This window comes from Carassius auratus, chromosome 34 (genome assembly GCF_003368295.1).
Source record: "Carassius auratus strain Wakin chromosome 34, ASM336829v1, whole genome shotgun sequence".
In the NCBI taxonomy this organism is placed as follows: Eukaryota; Metazoa; Chordata; class Actinopteri; order Cypriniformes; family Cyprinidae; genus Carassius; species Carassius auratus.
The window spans coordinates 19,100,687-19,121,587 of record NC_039276.1 but is presented as its reverse complement, the minus strand read 5'-3'; the positions used below and the strand labels follow the sequence as shown (position 1 = coordinate 19,121,587).

Below are 20,901 nucleotides of genomic sequence, written 5' to 3'. Positions count from 1 at the left end.
CCATGCAAACAAAATCCTCAAAACCCTGATTTTTGTGCGCACATGCAACTGATTGAACATTTAAATTCTAAATTCACTGGGTCCACTTGGTAATGCGCATACGCTATACACATCCACCTGTGCTCACTATCAATGGATTGTATGAAATTTTAAAGGCTGTGCGTGAGACGGAGCAAAACGTGCAAAATTAAATATACCCCAGCTTTAATACTAACAGTCTGTTTGAAGTCAGATAAGGTAAAGTGTGAAGATTTTTTTTCTATTTTCACCTATATCATTAGGAAAAACAGCCCTACTGAGCCCTTGAGGAGGACTGTGGAATGGATTAGAGCTTTTCACTTTGATCATGCTACACAATAGAAACGGATCTAGGGAGATTTACAAGCTTGCATGATTTACAGCCCTATGTGAATTGTCTCTCACGCTGGACATCGGCCCAATGTTACAAGAGAGGGGTCAATGAAACAGTGGCTTTCTGTGCAAATGATTTGCCAACTTCATGACATCCACTAATATTCCATAACTGGAAACAGCTAATGTTTTATATGAGATACTCCCTAAAGGACGAGCTTTGAACTAACAAATCTAAACATGATAAATGGATCTTCTGAACGGATTCAACTCACCATACAGCACATGAGAATTATCATATGCTTTTCATAAACACAGCAAAAAAAAAAAAAAAAAAAAAAAAACACTAAATAACTCAGCTTTCTCCTTTTAACATGGGTTAATAGAAATGGTATCAGAAGTAAAGTTTAAACAGGTGTGTGTACTGAATGCGGAGTGGAACTTACTGCGTGTGACAACACCCTCCAGCCTGATGATGTTGGGGTGGTCGAACTGTCCCATGATGCTCGCTTCACTGAGGAAGTCCCGTCTTTGTTTCTCTGTGTATCCAGCTTTGAGCGTCTTGATGGCCACACAGATCTCCTTCTTAGACGGCAGCTTCAATCGGCCGCTGCACACCTCTCCAAACTCCCCTGGAGAGAGACGCTTATTTTAGAAAAAAATGAAGGTGTAGCATGAGAAGCACTGATTTCTGTTCTAATTAAACTGCATCCATGTTAATTACCTCTCCACACTTAAGTTGTCAGATTTAAGAATTACACCTAAGCTTTGTCTGTCAACGAAACAAGACATAGTCATCTCTGGGAAGATGGGACAAAACATCCAATAGGAATGACCTGGAGATTTCTCCCGCTTCAGATCCCACTTCGATTGATTTCTAGGGCACGTACGCAGGTGTAAGGCAAACCTCTAAGTGCTCAGCAGGAGATCAGATCTCCACAATGGATGATGCTGACAGAGTCTTGGATGGACATTTGGGTACAGATGATATCACCACCCAAACATCCAAGCCAGGGCCGTGTCCTGTTTGCGTAATTCGACGTGCAATTACTTTATTTCACATGCAAGTTTAGAGAGATGGGTGAAATCCAGGCTTGATGTCTGGAAGAAGTTAGCCGGGATAATTGCAAGCTGTCTAAACAGTCACCATGCTGGACTTGGCCAGCGTTCAGATGATGCTGACCATCTTAAACATCAACCTGGCCTAATCCTCAGCAGTGATCACTCTGATGAACTACAGTGTGCTGTCAAATGAAGGTCTACCGAATCCACGCTAATAGATCATTTTCCAAGCTAATTATAAAACAACAACCCCTTTCTGCACTTTTGCATCGCTTGCCAAGGTGTACGAAAGCTGTAAAATGCAGATTTACAATAGAAGTGACATCTGAAGCAGGGAATGTGCTTATTTGTAGGACGTGACCCCTTGATGCTTGTATGCCGACTTTACAGTGGTACATCTAAACTGAACAGTTTTTTATTTGCTGGGCACTGCTGCATTACAGAGCCATGAATCACAAGGCATTATCTTGATATGTGCTTGGCTGTTTAAGACATCAGGGATGCGGAGTGAGAGAGAGAGAGAGCTGTGGGGGGTGAAATATAATATCCCAGCCGGAGGCGTGCTCTGCTTACCCATGCTCCTCTACTCCGGCAGCAGGCAGTCTATTAAACGCATTGAGGCAGTGAGGATGAGCACTTCCCCATCTCAAAGCCACACACCTCCAGCTGCGGTGCTAAATGATTCTCATTTACACCACCTGCCATGTTTGTTACAAGAGTATTTTGGTCCCAGACTGGTAACTTCGTTTCATTGCACCAAAGAGCGAGGGATGACGCCGCATACCTGCCCCAACCACTTTGTCGATGGCGATACAGGACGCTTCCAGTTCCTTAGCGAATTCGTGCACGGCCTGACTCGGGTCTTCGTAAGTGTGTGGGTCCACGTAGGTCTTGATGCCAGGCAGTCTTACTAAAATCAAACAAAATAAACAAGATGAACGAAATACCATTGCTTCATTGTAGGTTTAATGCAAATTTTGCATTACATTTAAGTGTTTTGAGAGTATGGGGAAACCGACTAGATTATGTCATTTGTGGTGCTTCATGGGTGCAATTTACTCGCTGTGACGATCTGATTGGTGGATGTTTTTTTCTATTTTTTTATAGCATCATTGGATATGTGTTTAACTACGATTGATACGATGTGAACAGATTGCTTCAGTAAAAGCGTACAGTATACCATCGACAAACAACCTCTGTGCTCACAGTAGGTCTGTCTTTAAAGGTTTCTTATTAGGTTATTGTTAAAAATTTAGGTTATCGTTAAAAATCAAGCTTCCTATGGAGAATATGAAAGGCATTTTTATTTCTGGACTGTTTAACTCTTTATACAGTTTCAGTGTTTACATTCTGTCAATGTAACATGACATGACAAACATTTTTATTACATTTCCTTAAAAGTATAAAGGTCATAAAAAATATTGTTCACCAATTCAACCCTGAATAAGTTTGTTTTTGCATACCGTTATACAATTTGAAAATTAGTGTGTAGAAAACTAGCACGAGTGCATCATCCATTCTGGATCTTTTGTTGTGCTTGGTTGCTAACTTACAACCCTCCGGCCCCACAGCTGCAAATTTGAGCCACAGTTCACAAAACTTAAACCCAATGCGATATATGCATAAGGAAATTTCTATGCCACTGAATGTGTGCCAATTCCCAGTGAAATGAATGGATATAACATTCAAATGTGAACGCACCTTAGAACCAACATGAAATAGTGACATATAAATATGGTGACATATTTTGGTATAACTGCTAGAATGGGTAAATGTAGGGCGGGATTTGATTTAGTCAGGAACTGATTGGATCGTTGGATGCTTATCGCTGCAAACTCATGGAAGGGAGTGATTAAAAATACGTTTTTCTTCAGTGCCCGTGACATGAATTTTAAAACATTTTATACATTTTTTTTTTTACAAAATTTATAATAAACACTGCAATGAAAAGAATAAATGTCTATTCTGAATTCATGTTGACTTTAAGACTGAAATTATTTATACAACTTCAAATGTGTTTGTGTGTTTACTGATTTGATTGCAGAAGTAAAACGCTTTGGGTTGGCAAGTTAGAAAAAAACTCAAATTAGTATGTGTGAGGAATATTTATACAGTACTGCCTTGCAAAAAGTGTCTTGCACTGTAAAAATACTGATACTTATGAGCAGCATTTGCTGTGCGACAAAATACCATATTTCGTTGCAGAGGTTGTCGGTTTATATCTTAAGTATAGGAAGCTAGGCTTGTCAAGAAATGCAATTAGCTGGGTTTGAAGATGGATAGGTCTATTATGGAAGACCCAATCAGTTAAGCTATAGTCCTACAGGGCACCTCATGCAGGTTAATCTAAGAGAAATTGTGTGGGCCGCCATTAAATTTCCTTCCTGATACCTCTGCCAATGTGAAAAATGGTAGCATATGGACAACTGGCTTGCTGTGTCTCTGGAGCAAAGGGATATTATAAAAACCTCCACCGTCACTGGGTTCTTGTGGGCTGTCTGACATTTAAAAATAAATACTACAGCAAAACTCTGTTTTGATTTGAACTATTTGTCAGGACCGAGTATTAAACACTTGGAAAGAACCCGAATACTTGCAAGACTGAAGAATTATTGAGGTATAAATATACTCACAGTGGCCGTTGCCAAAGGGCAGCCTCTTCTCATCTGGATGTTTGGACTTGCTGTATCTACAAAACCTGTCAATTAAAGTGATGAAAAGCGTTAATTATTCTTAATGGCTATAACTGGAACATTTTGCTTTTTTAAACGATGTACGAAGCGACTAAAACCTGAACAGACAAAAGTCCGAGCCAGGATCAACTTGACTGTTTTGCTTTGCTATGAGGCATGACAGTGTTCTGGGGTATTATAATGAGCCATAGATTCATGAACTCTTTCAATGGTGTCGACTGCCAAAATCAGCCCTTCTGCATGACATGACACTCTACTCTTTCGGTGCCCATTACATTCGGCAGGAAAAATAACACGGCTTCTGCCAAGTGAATCATCTATGACTATATATAAGCAGCAGACATGAAGAGGCACACATTTCCACACTTCATATCTGAAGGGTGGGAGGTCAGAGGTCCTGCGGAGAGACTTGAGACAGCAAAGTGACAGCTTCAAGATGGGCACACTTAAACCTCTGTGTGACTGCGCTTTGACTGACAGACAGACCTGCTAATCACAATGTAGAGCACTACAGTGAGGAGGATGATGGCCACGGCGGAGGAGACCGCGATCAGCACCACCTGACTGTTCTCACTGGAGATGGAAAAGGCTGTGGGAAAAGACAGAAAGAGATAAAGAGAGATTTTAAATTCACATTGAATAGATTATGCAGCTTTTCAGGAACATTTAATTATCAGTAAGAAATAAAAAAGACACTATATATATATATATATATATATATATATATATATATATATATATATATATATATATATATATGATAGGTAAAAATTGATAGCCTGAATGCACTGTTAGTAGCTTTGGATAAAAGCGTCTGCTAAATGCATACATTTAATTTAATTTTAATTTAATTTAATATATGCTCTTGAGAAAAAGAAGTGTGCTTAATTGTATTGAGTGTGCATTTGTAGTTTGCTTCGATTTTTTAAATTATATTTAAAATAAAAATACTTTCAGATGATATGATATTAATGAAATAAAAGATTGCCTAAGTGTACTTAAAGAGAGTACACCATATAAATGTTTACACTGTAACACACTTCTAATCTTTTACACTTTTGCACTTTGTAAACTTGTAAATGGAAATTTTTTAATTTGAATTCCATTTTGAAATCGATATGTTTTAACTTTTTACTCCTGCTTTAAAGTACACTTAGTACGATGTGTTGACTGACACGTGTTACTTCAACTGTACACTTTTGCACTTTGTAAACTTGTAAATGGACATTTTTTAATTTGAATTCCATTTTGAAATCGATATGTTTTAACTTTTTACTCCTGCTTTAAAGTACACTTAGTACGATGTGTTGACTGACACGTGTTACTTCAACTGTAGTGTGATATTAGATTTAAAATTGCAACTTCATCATTATAAATGTGTATTTACAAATATATTTTAATACATGCTATGTAAGTTTCAATTGAAATGAGAGTATATTTGAGTTCTGTAATAAGAGTTAGTTTTTTAATATGTTAAAGTTTATGAAGGTCCTGAAGGTCCCTCTAATCATTTTACTTTGACTTGCCAAGAGTTTAACAGGGTCACACAGATTGATTTTTACAATGAATTTAAATTTCAAATAATTGTGCACACATTTTCCATCACAAGGATGATATGTCCACTCATAAACAGTACAGTATTTGTAATTATTAGATAATTTCCAACATTATAAGTATTTCCCATTTGTAGCTAAAACATTTGTGATGTGACAAATTCATTTTTTTTTTTCACTCCGTCAACATGTCTGTTTTCCTTCAGTAGATGGAGCTGACAGTAAGTTAGAAACAATCTTGTATTCTCAATCCATTCTTAATCAAGCTTTTAAATATGTATCATAAATATGTGACATGACAGCACAGTTGTTTTTTTTATCAGCTGTTGTTCACACATATTGAGTGATGGCAAAGAAAAACAAAGCAGCAGCAGGAGGTTGCATGCCAATGTAAATGATTAGCTCTGATGCCGAAAAGATTAATCCAAAATAATTCCTAGGAAATGTGTATATATTTTTTTTTTTAGATCTGTAGCTTTTGTATTCTAGTACTCAGTAATCAAGTCATCAGATTATTCCACACAATTTACACACCACCCTACATATTTATCTCTATTCATAAAACATTTTCTTTATGGAATATCTGGTGAATGAGAAACATAATTCCATATTCAGAACATTTCCGCATAAACGGTGATCTCAGTAGCATACTGACGTACATTTCACAAAAGCTATACATTCAGAGGCACCCATAGTTCACTGATCGTGCTCAGAAACCTGTGGAGAGCCACTCACAGTGTCATTTCATTACATGAGTGTGCATTGATTTCCTATAACTGTTTCATTAGATAAAAAGGCCTTCAGCAAAGCTGCACCACAACATAGGGGTTAACAAAACCCCAGTCTAAGTGCTTAATAGAGCTTCAGACAACACCTGCCATCATGGGACAAAAGATGCAGCATGTATCGTTTTAACCAAGTGGTTTATACTGTGTGAATTGCGAGCCTTTGTCTGTATTGTTCATTGTGCTGTACAGCTGTGAATGAACTGAATCTGGCATTGTGACAGCAAGGGGATGTGACTGTAAATAGAGAACAGAACGACAAAAAGTATGTAAGTGCTTACAGTCTGGACTGGTCTCAAAGTCAAACTTGTGACTGCTACTGCCGTATCCAGCTGCGGTTCGCGCTCTGATCTGCAGCAGGTAGGTGGTGTCGGGTTTTAGCCCGTTCAGGGTAACGTTTGTGCCCTTTGACCTCAGGATGGTGTAGCTGGTCTCTTGTTCCTGCTGTAGGAAACAAAGCAAGAGGGAAACAGAGATATGTTTGTTTTAGTTTAACATAAAAATCTGAGCATCTTTAGCCTTCGAAATAAATGCCAGATTAATAAATCAAATTAATGGTGACTCAAATGCACCTTTTTTTCATAGAAATATGGAAGAACAAGGATAGAACAAACTTTTCACATCATATTTTAATTCATAATCTCAAGTACACTACTCATAAATATCTGGGGCCGGTAAGATTTTTTTAATGTTTTAAAAATAAATCTTAGAGACTGTAAAAATACTGTAAAAACAGTAATATTGTGAAATATTATACAGTGTAAAATATTTAACCATTTTTTAGTTTTAAAATGCAATTGGTTCATATTTTACTATTTTTAATTTATTTTATTTTTAATTATTTTTTTAAAATATATTTTTAGTTAATTCTTTCTGAATAACAAGTATTTCTTTTCAACAGTAGTATATTTCTGAGTTGTACCGGCTATTCAATAAGAAAATATTAGATGGACTTGATTTTATTCAAATGGATTTGAATAGTTTATGAAAAGTGAGATGCATTATTTCCACCTACATAAACATATCTTCGTGGGACTGTTACTTCAGAGCGACCTAAGGACACTTACACAGAGCCTTGTCTTAAACAGGAATAGTGAGCATTTGAAGTTAATCATATCTCATTAGAGACATACAGAGACATCCAGCTGCCTGACATGTGACCTTTCGAGCGGACAGGAGAGGGACGTCCCACCAGACGGCAAAATGCATGCTCATCAGGAGCATCTAAGGCTGCTTGGGACAGTGCCAACTCATCTTAATATACTGCCACCTTCTATTCAAATTTGGATAACTTTTCTAAAAATGTCTGTGGTACGCTGATCCTCTCTCCAAAAAAATAAAAATAAAAAGATTTATAGGGTGTCTATGCTTTCAAACCATTGTTTCCAGATGTTTCTCTTACTGGAAAAAGAGGCAGGAGTGAAATGAGGAAGAGCGGAGGATTCTGTTATTTATTGTAGAAGTCCTGAAAAGAGGGAAAACATCCCACAAACAGAGAGAACACTCATTTGTCGGTGCTATCCAACACATTCATTCATATAACTTATCAGTCTTCAGCCATGGCTAGGTGTTACGGCAAACCTTCAAAAGTTCATTTGCATTTTGCTCCATCACTGACCTCTAAGATTAGCCCGCTTGTCCTCACTGTAGGTAATTACATTTCCCACGATGAAGTAATTAATGGCAAATGAGATTTGAGAGGATATTTCTTTTTTTTTGTATTGGCTGATTATATATATATATATATATATATATATATATATATATATATATATATATATATATATATATATATATATATATATATATATTGTGTAAAGCAGATTACATTTCAAAAGTTTATTTTTGTGTTTAATAGGCTTTTTGTTAGACCAAATTATATAATATATTGTACAGTATAGTAATAATAACAGCAACAACAGCATAATTATGACATTTTTTTAATTGTCAGGAAGTAATTTAATTGTGGCAAATAAAAATAAAATAAAATATAATTTATCTACAATATTGAAAAAAAAAAAAAAAAACAGAAACAATTTGATGGGCTTCAGTTTAAATTGTGTCTGTTCATGTAGTTTTGTTTGGAGAGCTCTCTATCATTTCAGAGTCTGCCTTCTGCACAGATTTCGGTCCGTCTGTGCAGGAAGTACACAGGCAGTTTAGAGGAAACATTGCTTAGTACTCACTGACCAGGTCAGTTCATTTTAAGCCTTCTTAACAATCTGTGAAAGTGCCAGATGATCTCGGCTTTAGTCTTGCAACATTGGAGGCACTGATCTAAACACCACCTGCCCATTATAGCCCTTGTGGGCTGCAAGCCCATGCTCGCCCATCTAAAAAAACCCTTAACACAATCTCTCCTCTCCAGTCACGACCCAGTCCGGTCGGCCCCCCGGCTGCTTTCCTACAGATGCCGTGTGATTAATGAGCCGTATAGGGATTGGGTCTTGAGTGAGGCTCAGTATTGTTGTGCCACATCAGCGCTGCTCTTTTAGGGTCAGTTTTCAGAGGGCTCTTTCATGCTGTCCGATCCTGTGATGTCTTCTGCTCTAGGTGAAGTGGGTAACGTCTCCCTCGCTCTGAAGCAAGCACGGCTCTGGGTTTGGAACTTAACTGGGCCCTGACAATGTGCGAGTCTCCTCTCCCGAACTGGCAGGGGATCTGAGGGTGTGAAAGAAAGCCCTAGAACAGTCTCCAGTGGCAACGGTCCAGAATTCTTCCCGCAGCAAAAACATTCCGTAGCTTGAGTGGGTAAATAGTTTGACTATATGACCACACAGAGACACACATACTGAAACTGTAGACAGGATAGGATTCGGTTGTCTCCAAGACAGCGTTCATCTTCATCATGACAAAGAGGTCTTAAGTTCAAAATTGAAAGCTCATGCAAGTGTTTAAGACCAGCAGCTCATTTGATTCTGTATCTCTTTAAACTCCAATTACTAGGGCTGAGTGATACAGCAAAAAAGATGTATTAATCCTTATTAAAGTCTGTCATATTCAAGAATACTGCCCTCACACTGAACAAAGTTTACAAAGAGTGACTGGTTTGTCCACGTTTTGCTTAGTTTTTGACTTTTTGAGGATAGTGGCTTAACTCTCTTGAGCCAGCATTTAAATTCAGTCTAAATATGCTGATAGCTCTTTTCCATCTGCTGGCAATGATAGAGTGCTGGATCCTGTGCTTCCTACAGAGGACCTTTGTGATGCGTCTTTCTGTGAGATCAGTGAGGCCCAAAGCTCCTCCAGTGGAAATGCTTTCGCTCAGCCATAATCCCCTTATTTGCAAGCAAAAGGCAGCTCATCGCAGGCTAGTTTCACCATCTGGCACAGGTACACTCGGGGGGTCTTGAAATCCTCCATGTCTCATTTGACCCTGGGTGGCGCAGTGTTCCCTGTTCACAATGAAATCTAGTCCGTCTCTCCATTGATTCCTGTTAATTACACAATCTTATGAGGCACTGCTTCATCAGGCATAGCTGGAGTCGCCAAAATCCTGCACAAGCGGTGCTGCCATGTGGAAAAGCTAGGGACACTCTCGGTAAGACCCTTGGTGCCCCGTGATGTAGGTTGGCAGAGGATAACAAGCCACCTTTACCCTCACAAAACACACACACACTGAGAAGGAAAGAGGGCCCCAAAACTTCTTACCGGATTCACTGAAAAAACGCAGAATTGAACATATAAACCTCATAAAAGAGAGCCAGATCTGCTAAGTGACTTTTCAAAGAAAATGTGGCATCAACAGGCCAAGTTCAAAACCTCCATGATGTTTACACTGCATAATGTTCTATAGCGCACAATCAAACAAACTGCGCTTAATGGATTCACAAAAGGGCATCTAGAAGCACGGTAACCCGAGTGATGCAGCTCCTGTGAGAAAGCCTCATCCAGTCCGGAGGTCTTAGAGGTCCATGTTGCTTTACTTAAAGTAAATCTCTTTTTGATTATACGCCAGGGGGGAAATACTCTCCTCTTTATGTGTATATATCAAATTAACAATGCTATGAGAGCGGAAAGAGCCTTACAATTCAAGCATCTCTAAATACTTGAGCGCTCTGGCTCAAGTTTCCCTGACGTTACAGCATTGCCGATCGCTCTCGTCTTTTTTGCAACACTCGAAAATTGACGTTATTGATGGGTACAGCTTTTTAATGTTCTTCGCGGAAGTGGAAATGGTACACATTTGTGATTATTTCATCCGTTTATCGTATTGATCTCGGAGCGTATTCGAGAATGTTTATTTCTCCTCCAGCTTGGATGGAAGGAATGCTTTGGAAAAGCCATTTCATATTTACAGAATTGATTCTTTAGAGGAAGGCTGTAAGCCAAGATTGCAATATTTAGACTGTCAAAGTAGAACATGACAAGCATATTAAATTCCACCAATAGCGCACTTGTCGAAAAGTAACAATTGCACGCCTTGTCAACCCCCAGAGCTGGGAGGTGGCTGATGTGGACCTAGGACACATGGTAAGAATATACATTTTTTGCAGCAAAACTTTTGCCACACCTGTGTATGGTTTCCAGCTGATCACATGATGTTGTGAGCAGTGAATGGTGACAACCTGGGAAAAAATTTATGACTGGAATTGAGATGCATACAATATAACGCAAGGTATTGGTTTCGTCTTCCATGGCAGAGAGAATTTATATCCGAGGCCTCCTCAAACCATAAAACCTGATGCGCTCCATTTGTGGTTTTGCATTCAAAGTCTAGAGGTTTGAAATGGTTTCTTTGCTGCATTCAGAAAAGGAGTAGAAATGATTGTCGTCGGATTGAGACCAAATGTGATGTTTGCATTAGTCACTAGGTTTCCACTGGAGTCATGAGTTCGTTTCTTTCCATGATGGGTTTTGTCAGTCGATGTCCTACCGCATTTATAAAACTGCTATATATACAGATCTACAGATTAAATCTCTTTTTACAAACAGATGCTCACTGGTGACACTTACAGACTCTTTGGGCACCCCGGAAAAAGCTGTTTTGGATTAGTTTTTCATTCGAAAAGTGCTGTGAGTTGAGTCATATCACCCCATTTCCAATATATTACTTACAATTTAGGCTTCTAGGGCTGTATTGCAGAAACTTCCTATCTTAATTCTTGACTCAAGAAAAAGTTCTGTTTACTCAATGGAAGTGGTTACTATACAGACAGGATTCAGAGTTAGGATGTTTTTATAATACAGCTTGAACATTATCATAAAACTTCCAAAGCTCAGCCGCATTAACAGATGTAAGTCCAACAAGACCATCTATAATCTAACAGAAACCCAAGTTTTGCAATTATCACAGCACGTTCTGGCTCATTGTGAAAGGAAATGTGATAAAAAATAAATAAATAAAAACCCTGCAATTCTGATCAAATATGGCCTTTCATTTATTTTGAATGCTGTAAGTAACATGTTCAGTTTAAACAAGCGGTCTGGTTTTGATTGTATAAGTCTGGGCAATGTCAAATATTATTACTTATGTGCTGAAATGTGTATTTAAGCAGTGAAGATGCATATTGATTCTGCGTGTTTGTTGCCTTTATATTCCATATTTCTTTGGTTTAAATTTTTTTATATACATGTGAGGTCATATACAAACATTTGGGTGCAATTCACTTAAGATATATATATATATATTAGGGGTGTAACGATACGCGTATTCGTATTGAACCGTTCGGTACGAGGCTTTCGGTTCGGTACGCGGTACGCATTATGTACCGAACGGTTCGTTGGACTAATTAATTAAATTTGGAAAATAAAAAAGGTGTGTGAAATATAATGTTATGCGTTCAACAAGGTAGCCCAATAACCCAAACGACGTAACAGGCAATGCCCCTGACACCCCCGAAGAAAAAAAAACACCAACTTATATGTTTATGTTAGGCTACTCAGTCAGGCGCTCGCTCACTCAGTACGCGCTGAAGGCTCGGTACGGAGCCCCGCACGTCACCTGTAGGAGAGAAAAAACATCAATCCGTGGCGACGGTTTTGCAATCCGTCCCCTCAGTTTATAAACCGTGCTCATGAATTAATAAACTGTTCACTCGGTTTAACAAATCGTACCCAGGATTAACAAACCGTGCCCACGAATTCCCAGTCCGTGCGTTTAGATTGTGTAAACCGTACCCTCGGTTTTTGAATCCGTACCCACGAATTCATAATCCGTGCGCACGCTTTCGCAATCCGTTCCCTCGGATTTGAAAACTGACACGCATTTTACACTTAACAGTGAAACATGCATCTAACTCCGGCAGGTGGGGTGAGGTGGGTGGAGCTTAGTATAATAAAATCACAAAAATAAGTCTTCATGTTAAGAAAGAATTGTACACAAGCATTTCCAAAACTGTCCAAAGGTTATTTAAAAATAAAGCAATTCACAAATTATTTTATGACAAATATTTTTACTGTCTTGTACTCATTTATTTAGCCTACAAATTAAAATTATAAAAAATAACTTTATTTTTATTTGTATCATTATTATATATTATTAAACAGGTTATGCATAAGAATCTTTTATCCAAAATAACTTACAAAAGAGGAAAAAATTACTCCAGAGTCAGTCACAATGCCAGGTTTATTGCACAATAATAATCAAGTGCTATTATAGATTATCAGCAATTGAACAAGATTTTAATGCGCATCTTTCTTATTAAATCTTTGTATTCCACCTGGTACTACACTTGATAGAGAATCACTTAAGACACTTTGCTGTAAACCTATTCCACATAATAATATTCAATAAAACTGTATGTTAACACGTAGGAGTTTGCTGCATGAATCCGTGAGTACGGTTTACAAATCCGAGGGAACGGATTGCGAAAGCGTGCGCACGGATTATGAATTCGTGGGTACGGATTCAAAAACTGAGGGTACGGTTTACAAAATCTAAGTGCACGGATTGGAAATTCGTGGGCACGGTTTGTTAATCCGTGGGCACGATTTGTTAAATCGAGTGAACAGTTTATGAATTCGTGAGTACGGTTTATAAACTGAGGGGACGGATTGCAAAACCGTCGCCACGGATTGCTTTTTTTTCTCCTACAGGTGACGTCCCGGGCTCCGTATACGGACATCACCGCAGCGAATGGTGCATTTACGTTATAGCCGCGGATATGAGACCTTACTCTGTAGTGGAAAACGCAGGTTTTAAGAACATGCTTAATGTAATTGAGCCCCATTACAATATTCCTTCACGAGCCCATTTCAGACAGACCGTAATTCCTGCTTTGTTCCAAAAAACATAAGCCCAAATAGAGAACCAATTGAGTAAAAACACACTAAATATAAAGAGTTATAGAGTTCCATATAAAAAGAGTTACATCTTTGTATTTGTTCATAACCACTACAACAATATTACATTTAATTTAAAAAAAAAAATTTATAAGGAGCTATTTTTGTTTTATACAGTATGCTGCTAAGAAAACACCATAGAAGATGGGTAAAGAATAGCTCCATCATTGTTCAATGTAAAAAAAAACACATACTTTGTTAGTTTTAATAAATAAAACATTTTTAAAAAAATCAAGGAAATTTATCTGCCAATTTTTTCTTTTTGCTGTATCTAAAACGTACCGAACCGTACCGAACCGAACCGTGACATCAGTGTATTGAACCGAACCGAACCGTGAATTTTGTGAACCGTTACACCCCTAATATATATATATATATATATATATATATATATATATATATATATATATATATATATATATATATATATATATATCATAAATATAATTTTATATTTGAAATATATTTGATCAAAAACATAGTAAAACTGTTGTTAAATACTATTACAGTTTAAAATAGCTGTTGTCTAGTTTAATATTTTGTTTGTCAAAATGATTCCTTCAATGGCAAAACTGAATTGTCAGAAGGTATTACTGTTTATATGCTGGTTTTGTGATCAAAATTTCTTATAATTATCAAAGTTGAAAACATTTGGGATGCTTAATCATTTTGTGAAAAATGTAATACATTATTTGATTAAATTCAAATAAGTTCAAAAGAACAGCATTTATTTCAAATTTAAATCTTTTGTAACAATGTAAAAGTCTCTACTGTCATTTTGTATTAATTGAATGTGTGCTTGCTGGAAAGAAATAAAAAAGTATTATTATTTTGTTCCAATAAATAATTAAATAAATATTTTTAATATATATAATAATATATATATATATATATATATATATATATATATATATATATATATATATATATATTTTTTTTTTTTTTTTAAAGTATTTATATGATGTGTTTATACTGGATATATAATGCACTATATTACAGTTTATAAAATATACTATGTTTTCTTTGTAAATAAATAAATAAATAAATAAACAAAGAAAAAATAAAGAAACAAAGAAAAAAACATGTGAGCACTGAGGAGATTCTGTTTAGTTGGCCGAAGGGCCTGTCTAGAAGAAATAGGTTTCACTCAAACAACGCAAAATTAAGGTAACATTGGTTAAAAATGTCATTTCAGGCAAACATCTCTTAGCAGACAGACTCTATTTCACCTCGAACAATCAAATTAAGCCACATCAACTAATGACATAAAATGCTCCCAGGTATATGAATGTGCACTCTGGACCAAGATTTCTAATAATGCCAAATATAAGGGCGAAGTGATGACTTCAAATAAAAATGTTAATGCAGTGAACGCAGTAAACTGCTCCCACCTTCTCATAGTATTTGACCTCGTAGTCCAAAATGATCCCATTGGGTCTCTCTGGCTCCATCCATGACAGTGAGATGCTGTTTCTGGATGTTCGGTCCTTCCTGATGACGGTCACTGCAGATGGAGCTGCACAGAGAAAGAGAGAAAAAAAGTGGATTAGCTGTTTCCACTCAGGCTGTGATGGTATTACAAGCACATAAAGCCTAAGGTCACGGGAAGTTCAGCTGACATTTTCGTTCAACAATTTGCCTCCTGTGAACTGGTTCCTGTTGACCTAATCGAGTTTGCTCTTCACTGGGGGCCAGTTTCAAAGTTGGGAAAGTTGGGACTGAAAGACAAATGGATGTAATCAGGCAATGGCTGGTTCCTGCAAACAGTGGCCACTTTCATGTCAACTCAGTACCTCTAAGTTTAAAGCTTGGCTCATTAATTTAGGGTTTTGTAATGCCACGACCCCCAATTATGAAGTAATCCATTTACCAGTAACCCAGTTTCTAAAAATGACTGTTTCCTATTTGAATATATTGTAAATTGTAATTTATTAATGTGACCAAAGCTGAATTTTCATCATTCCTCCAGTCTTCAGTGTCACATGATCCTTCATAAGTCGTACTAATATGCTGATTTCTCGCTCAGGAAACATTGCTTATTATAATCAATGTTGATCTCTACTCACTGTGTCATTCATGCCTTACACTGTTTCTGACGGTTACAACTTAAATGTATATTTTACAAATGTGTCTCAAAACTCTTCGACTGTGCTCTTTCTAGCTGTTTTCTTTTGTAAACACCACCATTTGATCAAGCTTAATTATTCAGGCCATCCCTTAGATAGATTAGCAATTTAGTCATTTACATAACCCTCCGACTAGTCACCTAGTTTTGCACATCTCTAAGTATGCTACAGGCATCCATCGCAACGTCTCCGGTCACGGTGATTTTGGCAAGTAAGACATGTTCCAAAGTCCAAAAGTTTCGAGTCCAAGTCCAAGACCGAGTCCAAATGAAAGAAAAAAGGGTCCTCTTCAAGACCACATACTTAACTACTGATAATGTTTGTGATGCGAGAGAAAGCATATCTCCTATTCTAAGAAAATCCTTTTACATTATTATTTGTAATGATCAAAAAGCATGTGCAAAGTAACAACTCTGTAGGACAGGGCTCTCCAAACTACATCCTGGATGGCCAATGTCCTGAAAAGTTTAGCTCCAACTGGCCATAAAACACCTGGAAGATTAGTGTGTCTAGTAAGAGCTTGATTATGTTCAAGTGTGTATAATTAGGGTTAAAGCTAACAGGGGTGTTAAACAAGATCCTGGGTCCTATGCATAGGCAGTCCTGATGGGCCCCCATGCCCCCCACCCATGAAAATATCCAGGTAAAAAATATATATTTCAGATTCATACTTTTCAAGGGCCCTCTCTTCCTTTGGGGCCTTGCTAATGAGTACTGGTTTTACCCCCAGTCCGACCCTGGGAGCTAAACTTGGATAAACAAACAAAGTTTGGAACTGTTAGGTCAAATAATTTTTAATGTACTTTATTTTTTGTTGACATTATATCTGTGGTCAAAAATGTATATGACTATGCCTAATTGGCACAGTGCACAGACACACGCAAAGCTCGGGATATGACAAATGCGCGCAGCAAGGCTAGAATGGATGGCCTCTCTGTTTATCTCTCAGAAATCAGAGCGTTGCAAGAGTAATTTTACCTATAATAACACATCATAGCTACACGTTATATTATTTGTATATATTTAAAAGGCAAATATTGAAAGCTTAGGCTACGGTATGATACGAATGAATGGAATAAGCACAGCGCGCTCACCAATCAAACAGCCGCGCTGCGCGTCTCAGTCTCTCAAAAACCAAATCAGTTATCTCTCAAGAGTAGGCTAATAATCAGCTTAGATACGTATACATTATCTACTTGTGCTACATGTTTGCATCTTTACCTTTTGCTGGTTTGCGCGGAACACACACATCTGTTTAGTGAAGTTCATTAACATTAAGACTCGCTCAAAGTGTTCTGCGTAATGAGAATGTGTGCATTGAATGGATTCAGTCGTGTTCAAATGATCACTAAACGTTTGTCATGACATCTCTCTGCTTGCATGATAAATATTATTTTAGAAATTAATAATTATTTCAGTTTAACACGAAATACTTGTTCAGTGATAACTACGAAAAAATATATAAAAAGTCATAACAGTCTTATCAAGTAACTGTACGATGTTGTATCCGAATGCAGATAGGAAAAATGTTGTGATTGTTACAGATACAAATACTGGCTGTTACATGAAAATGTAAATATGTAATGTCATATATAAAGTGTTTAAAATTTACATATGTAATTGTTGCATAAGGCTATACATTAATACGCGTTTATTAATAAAAAAAAGGCTATCTAGGTGTAGACGTAAATAAAACACAATCTAACAGGTAGAAAATTAAATTAGAAACATCTAAACTTTTCAGGTCGCAGTAAGTGCACCACTGGTCATGCACATCCTTTCCCGGAACAATACTGAAAGCTAAGGCAAGATGGAGAAACAGATGATCATAGTTGTACAAGGATAGCCATTTTTTTAAATGAATCTATTAGCAGAGCTACTGCAAGTGATTTTAAGTGCTGGAATTTATTCTTTGCTGAAACTTCTGCGTCATCATGAAGAGCGAGTCATGGTTGCCCAGCAACAGCAGACGCCACTGGAGCGCGAGCGCAGATTACAGAGTGCTTTGGAAATAAGGAGAGCGGCGCGCCTAGCGTTTTCCACACGTTTTCAGTCGCGACATCATGCAAATGTGGTTTTGTTTTGAAGGAGAAATTTTTTATTTTATTTTTTTGCTGGACTCGGTCGAGACCAACTAGAAGACTTGGCGAGTCCAATGGCCAAGTCCGAGACAAGTCCGAGTGCAAATTCAACGAGTCCGAGACAAGTCCGAGTGCAAATTCAACGAGTCCAAGACCGGACTCGAGTACTACAGCCCTACTGTCTATCTCAGGGTGAACAGACCAACGTTGTCTTTAAATCAAAAGAAAAGCACTGGTTCCTACAAACCTTCTGAAAGAAGGTGACAGCAAAGTGAGAGAATCTGAAATTTAGAAATGACGTTTCTAAAACCAAGTGAGCAGCCTTCTTAGGGAGCGTTTTATGGCATCATAATGTAGGTACTCTTTGGATGTGTCTTAATAGTTTTTGATACAATTTTTATATTTGATTTTACTTTCAATTTGATAATTTGTCAGTATAACTGTAATAATCTTTATTGATTTAAATTGTAATTTATTGAAATGAGAAATTGTGTTGGCAGCTGGCTGAATAAAATAATCAAAACTAACAAAATAATTCAAAGAAAGAAGTTCTATGGCTTCCAGATTTAAACAAAGAAATTGCATTTTTATATGACTCCTACCAGTGTTAGTCATGCCCAATCATGCTTTTTAATTTTTTATTATTATTATTATTATTATTTTATTTTTTTAACTGTACAGAATAAAACCTAATTTTAAATTGCAGTAACCAGCAATTCACACTCTTTATATTTTTACTGTGCAATGTACAGTATTGTTCAAAATAATAGCAGTACAATGTGACTAACCAGAATAATCAAGGTTTTTAGTATATTTTTTATTGCTACGTGGCAAACAAGTTACCAGTAGGTTCAGTAGATTGTCAGAAAACAAACAAGACCCAGCATTCATGATATGCATGCTCTTAAGGCTGTGCAATTGGGCAATTAGTTGAAAGGGGTGTGTTCAAAAAAATAGCAGTGTCTACCTTTGACTGTACAAACTCAAAACTATTTTGTACAAACATTTTTTTTTTTCTGAGATTTAGCAATCCTGTGAATCACTAAACTAATATTTAGTTGTATGACCACAGTTTTTTAAAACTGCTTGACATCTGTGTGGCATGGAGTCAACCAACTTGTGGCACCTCTCAGCTGTTATTCCACTCCATGATTCTTTAACAACATTCCACAATTCATTCACATTTCTTGGTTTTGCTTCAGAAACAGCATTTTTGATATCACCCCACAAGTTCTCAATTGGATTAAGGTCTGGAGATTGGGCTGGCCACTCCATAACATTAATTTTGTTGGTTTGGAACCAAGACTTTGCCCGTTTACTAGTGTGTTTTGGGTCATTGTCTTGTTGAAACAACCATTTCAAGGGCATGTCCTCTTCAGCATAGGGCAACATGACCTCTTCAAGTATTTTAACATATGCAAACTGATCCATGATCCCTGGTATGCGATAAATAGGCCCAACACCACAGTAGGAGAAACATGGCCATATCATGATGCTTGCACCTCCATGCTTCACTGTCTTCACTGTGTACTGTGGCTTGAATTCAGAGTTTGGGGGTCGTCTCACAAACTGCCTGTGGCCCTTGGACCCAAAAAGAACAATTTTACTCTCATCAGTCCACAAAATGTTCCTCCATTTCTCTTTAGGCCAGTTGATGTGTTCTTTGGCAAATTGTAATCTCTTCTGCACATGCCTTTTTTTTAACAGAGGGACTTTGCGGGGGATTCTTGAAAATAGATTAGCTTCACACAGACGTCTTCTAACTGTCACAGTACTTACAGGTAACTCCAGACTGTCTTTGATCATCCTGGAGGTGATCATTGGCTGAGCCTTTGCCATTCTGGTTATTCTTCTATCCATTTTGATGGTTGTCTTCCGTTTTCTTCCACGTCTCTCTGGTTTTGCTCTCCATTTTAAGGCATTGGAGATCATTTTAGCTGAACAGCCTATCATTTTTTGCACCTCTTTATAGGTTTTCCCCTCTCTAATCAACTTTTTAATCAAAGTACGCTGTTCTTCTGAACAATGTCTTGAACGACCCATTTTCCTCAGCTTTCAAATGCATGTTCAACAAGTGTTGGCTTCATCCTTAAATAGGGGCCACCTGATTCACACCTGTTTCTTCACAAAATTGATGACCTCAGTGATTGAATGCCACACTGCTATTTTTTTGAACACACCCCTTTCAACTAATTCAACTAATTGCCCAATTGCACAGCCTTAAGAGCGTGCATATCATGAATGCTGGGTCTCATTTGTTTTCTGAGAATCTACTGAACCTACTGGTAACTTGTTTGCCACGTAGCAATAAAAAAATATACAAAAAACCTTGATTATTCTGGTTAGTCACATTGTACTGCTATTATTTTGAACAATACTGTAAACTGTAACTGTCTGTCGCAGAAATGTGAAAGCCAGCCACTGACCACTGCCATTGTATGATTGGCTGATTTTTCCAATGGTAAGTAGGCTAATACAGACCCTCTCATCCCATAATAATAAGCTTATCTCTGAAACAACCAATGATTTTGGCAAGCAATATGGCTAATTTTGAATAAAATAGTTCCAAGAATATGACAGTTTGATTCAATACTGTGCATGTTGATGGATTTCAGTTTTGAGTTGTTAGCTTAGCAACATGCTAATGCCAAACTCTACTGAAAACAATTGTCATTCAAGTCTCCTATGCGTTTCCTGTGAGAACAGTTAATTGTGTGGCAACAGATCTTTCCACAGGATGTTCGCTAGGTTTACGGTGTATATTTATTGGCGTTCTCCTGAACAGATCACCTCTGTTTTAAAGCCAAAAGAAATCATCAGTTCCCACAAACCTTCCAGAAGAAGAACCACAGGATAATTAGTGGGGAATTGCAGAAAAAAAGGGAACTTACTGTTCTGTAATATTCAGCTTAGGGGTGTGATACAGAATACTCTATCATGATTTTTGCCTTTTTTTCTATCATCTG

The 20,901-nt window shown here is 37.3% G+C and overlaps 1 protein-coding gene across 2 annotated transcripts in view; it reads right to left on the bottom strand.

Moving 5' to 3' along the window:
• The window catches only part of LOC113053451 (ephrin type-A receptor 3-like), a 117,835-nt gene that overhangs the window by 28,649 nt on the left and 68,285 nt on the right, over window positions 1-20,901 (bottom strand). For both annotated transcript variants that reach the window (XM_026218478.1, XM_026218477.1), the window contains exons 6-11: window positions 15,120-15,244; window positions 6,726-6,888; window positions 4,593-4,695; window positions 4,047-4,111; window positions 2,198-2,323; window positions 798-983 (exon numbers count right to left, since the gene is read on the bottom strand). In XM_026218478.1, the coding sequence (XP_026074263.1) occupies window positions 798-983; window positions 2,198-2,323; window positions 4,047-4,111; window positions 4,593-4,695; window positions 6,726-6,888; window positions 15,120-15,244 (768 nt within the window). The remainder of the gene's footprint in view (window positions 1-797; window positions 984-2,197; window positions 2,324-4,046; window positions 4,112-4,592; window positions 4,696-6,725; window positions 6,889-15,119; window positions 15,245-20,901) is intronic.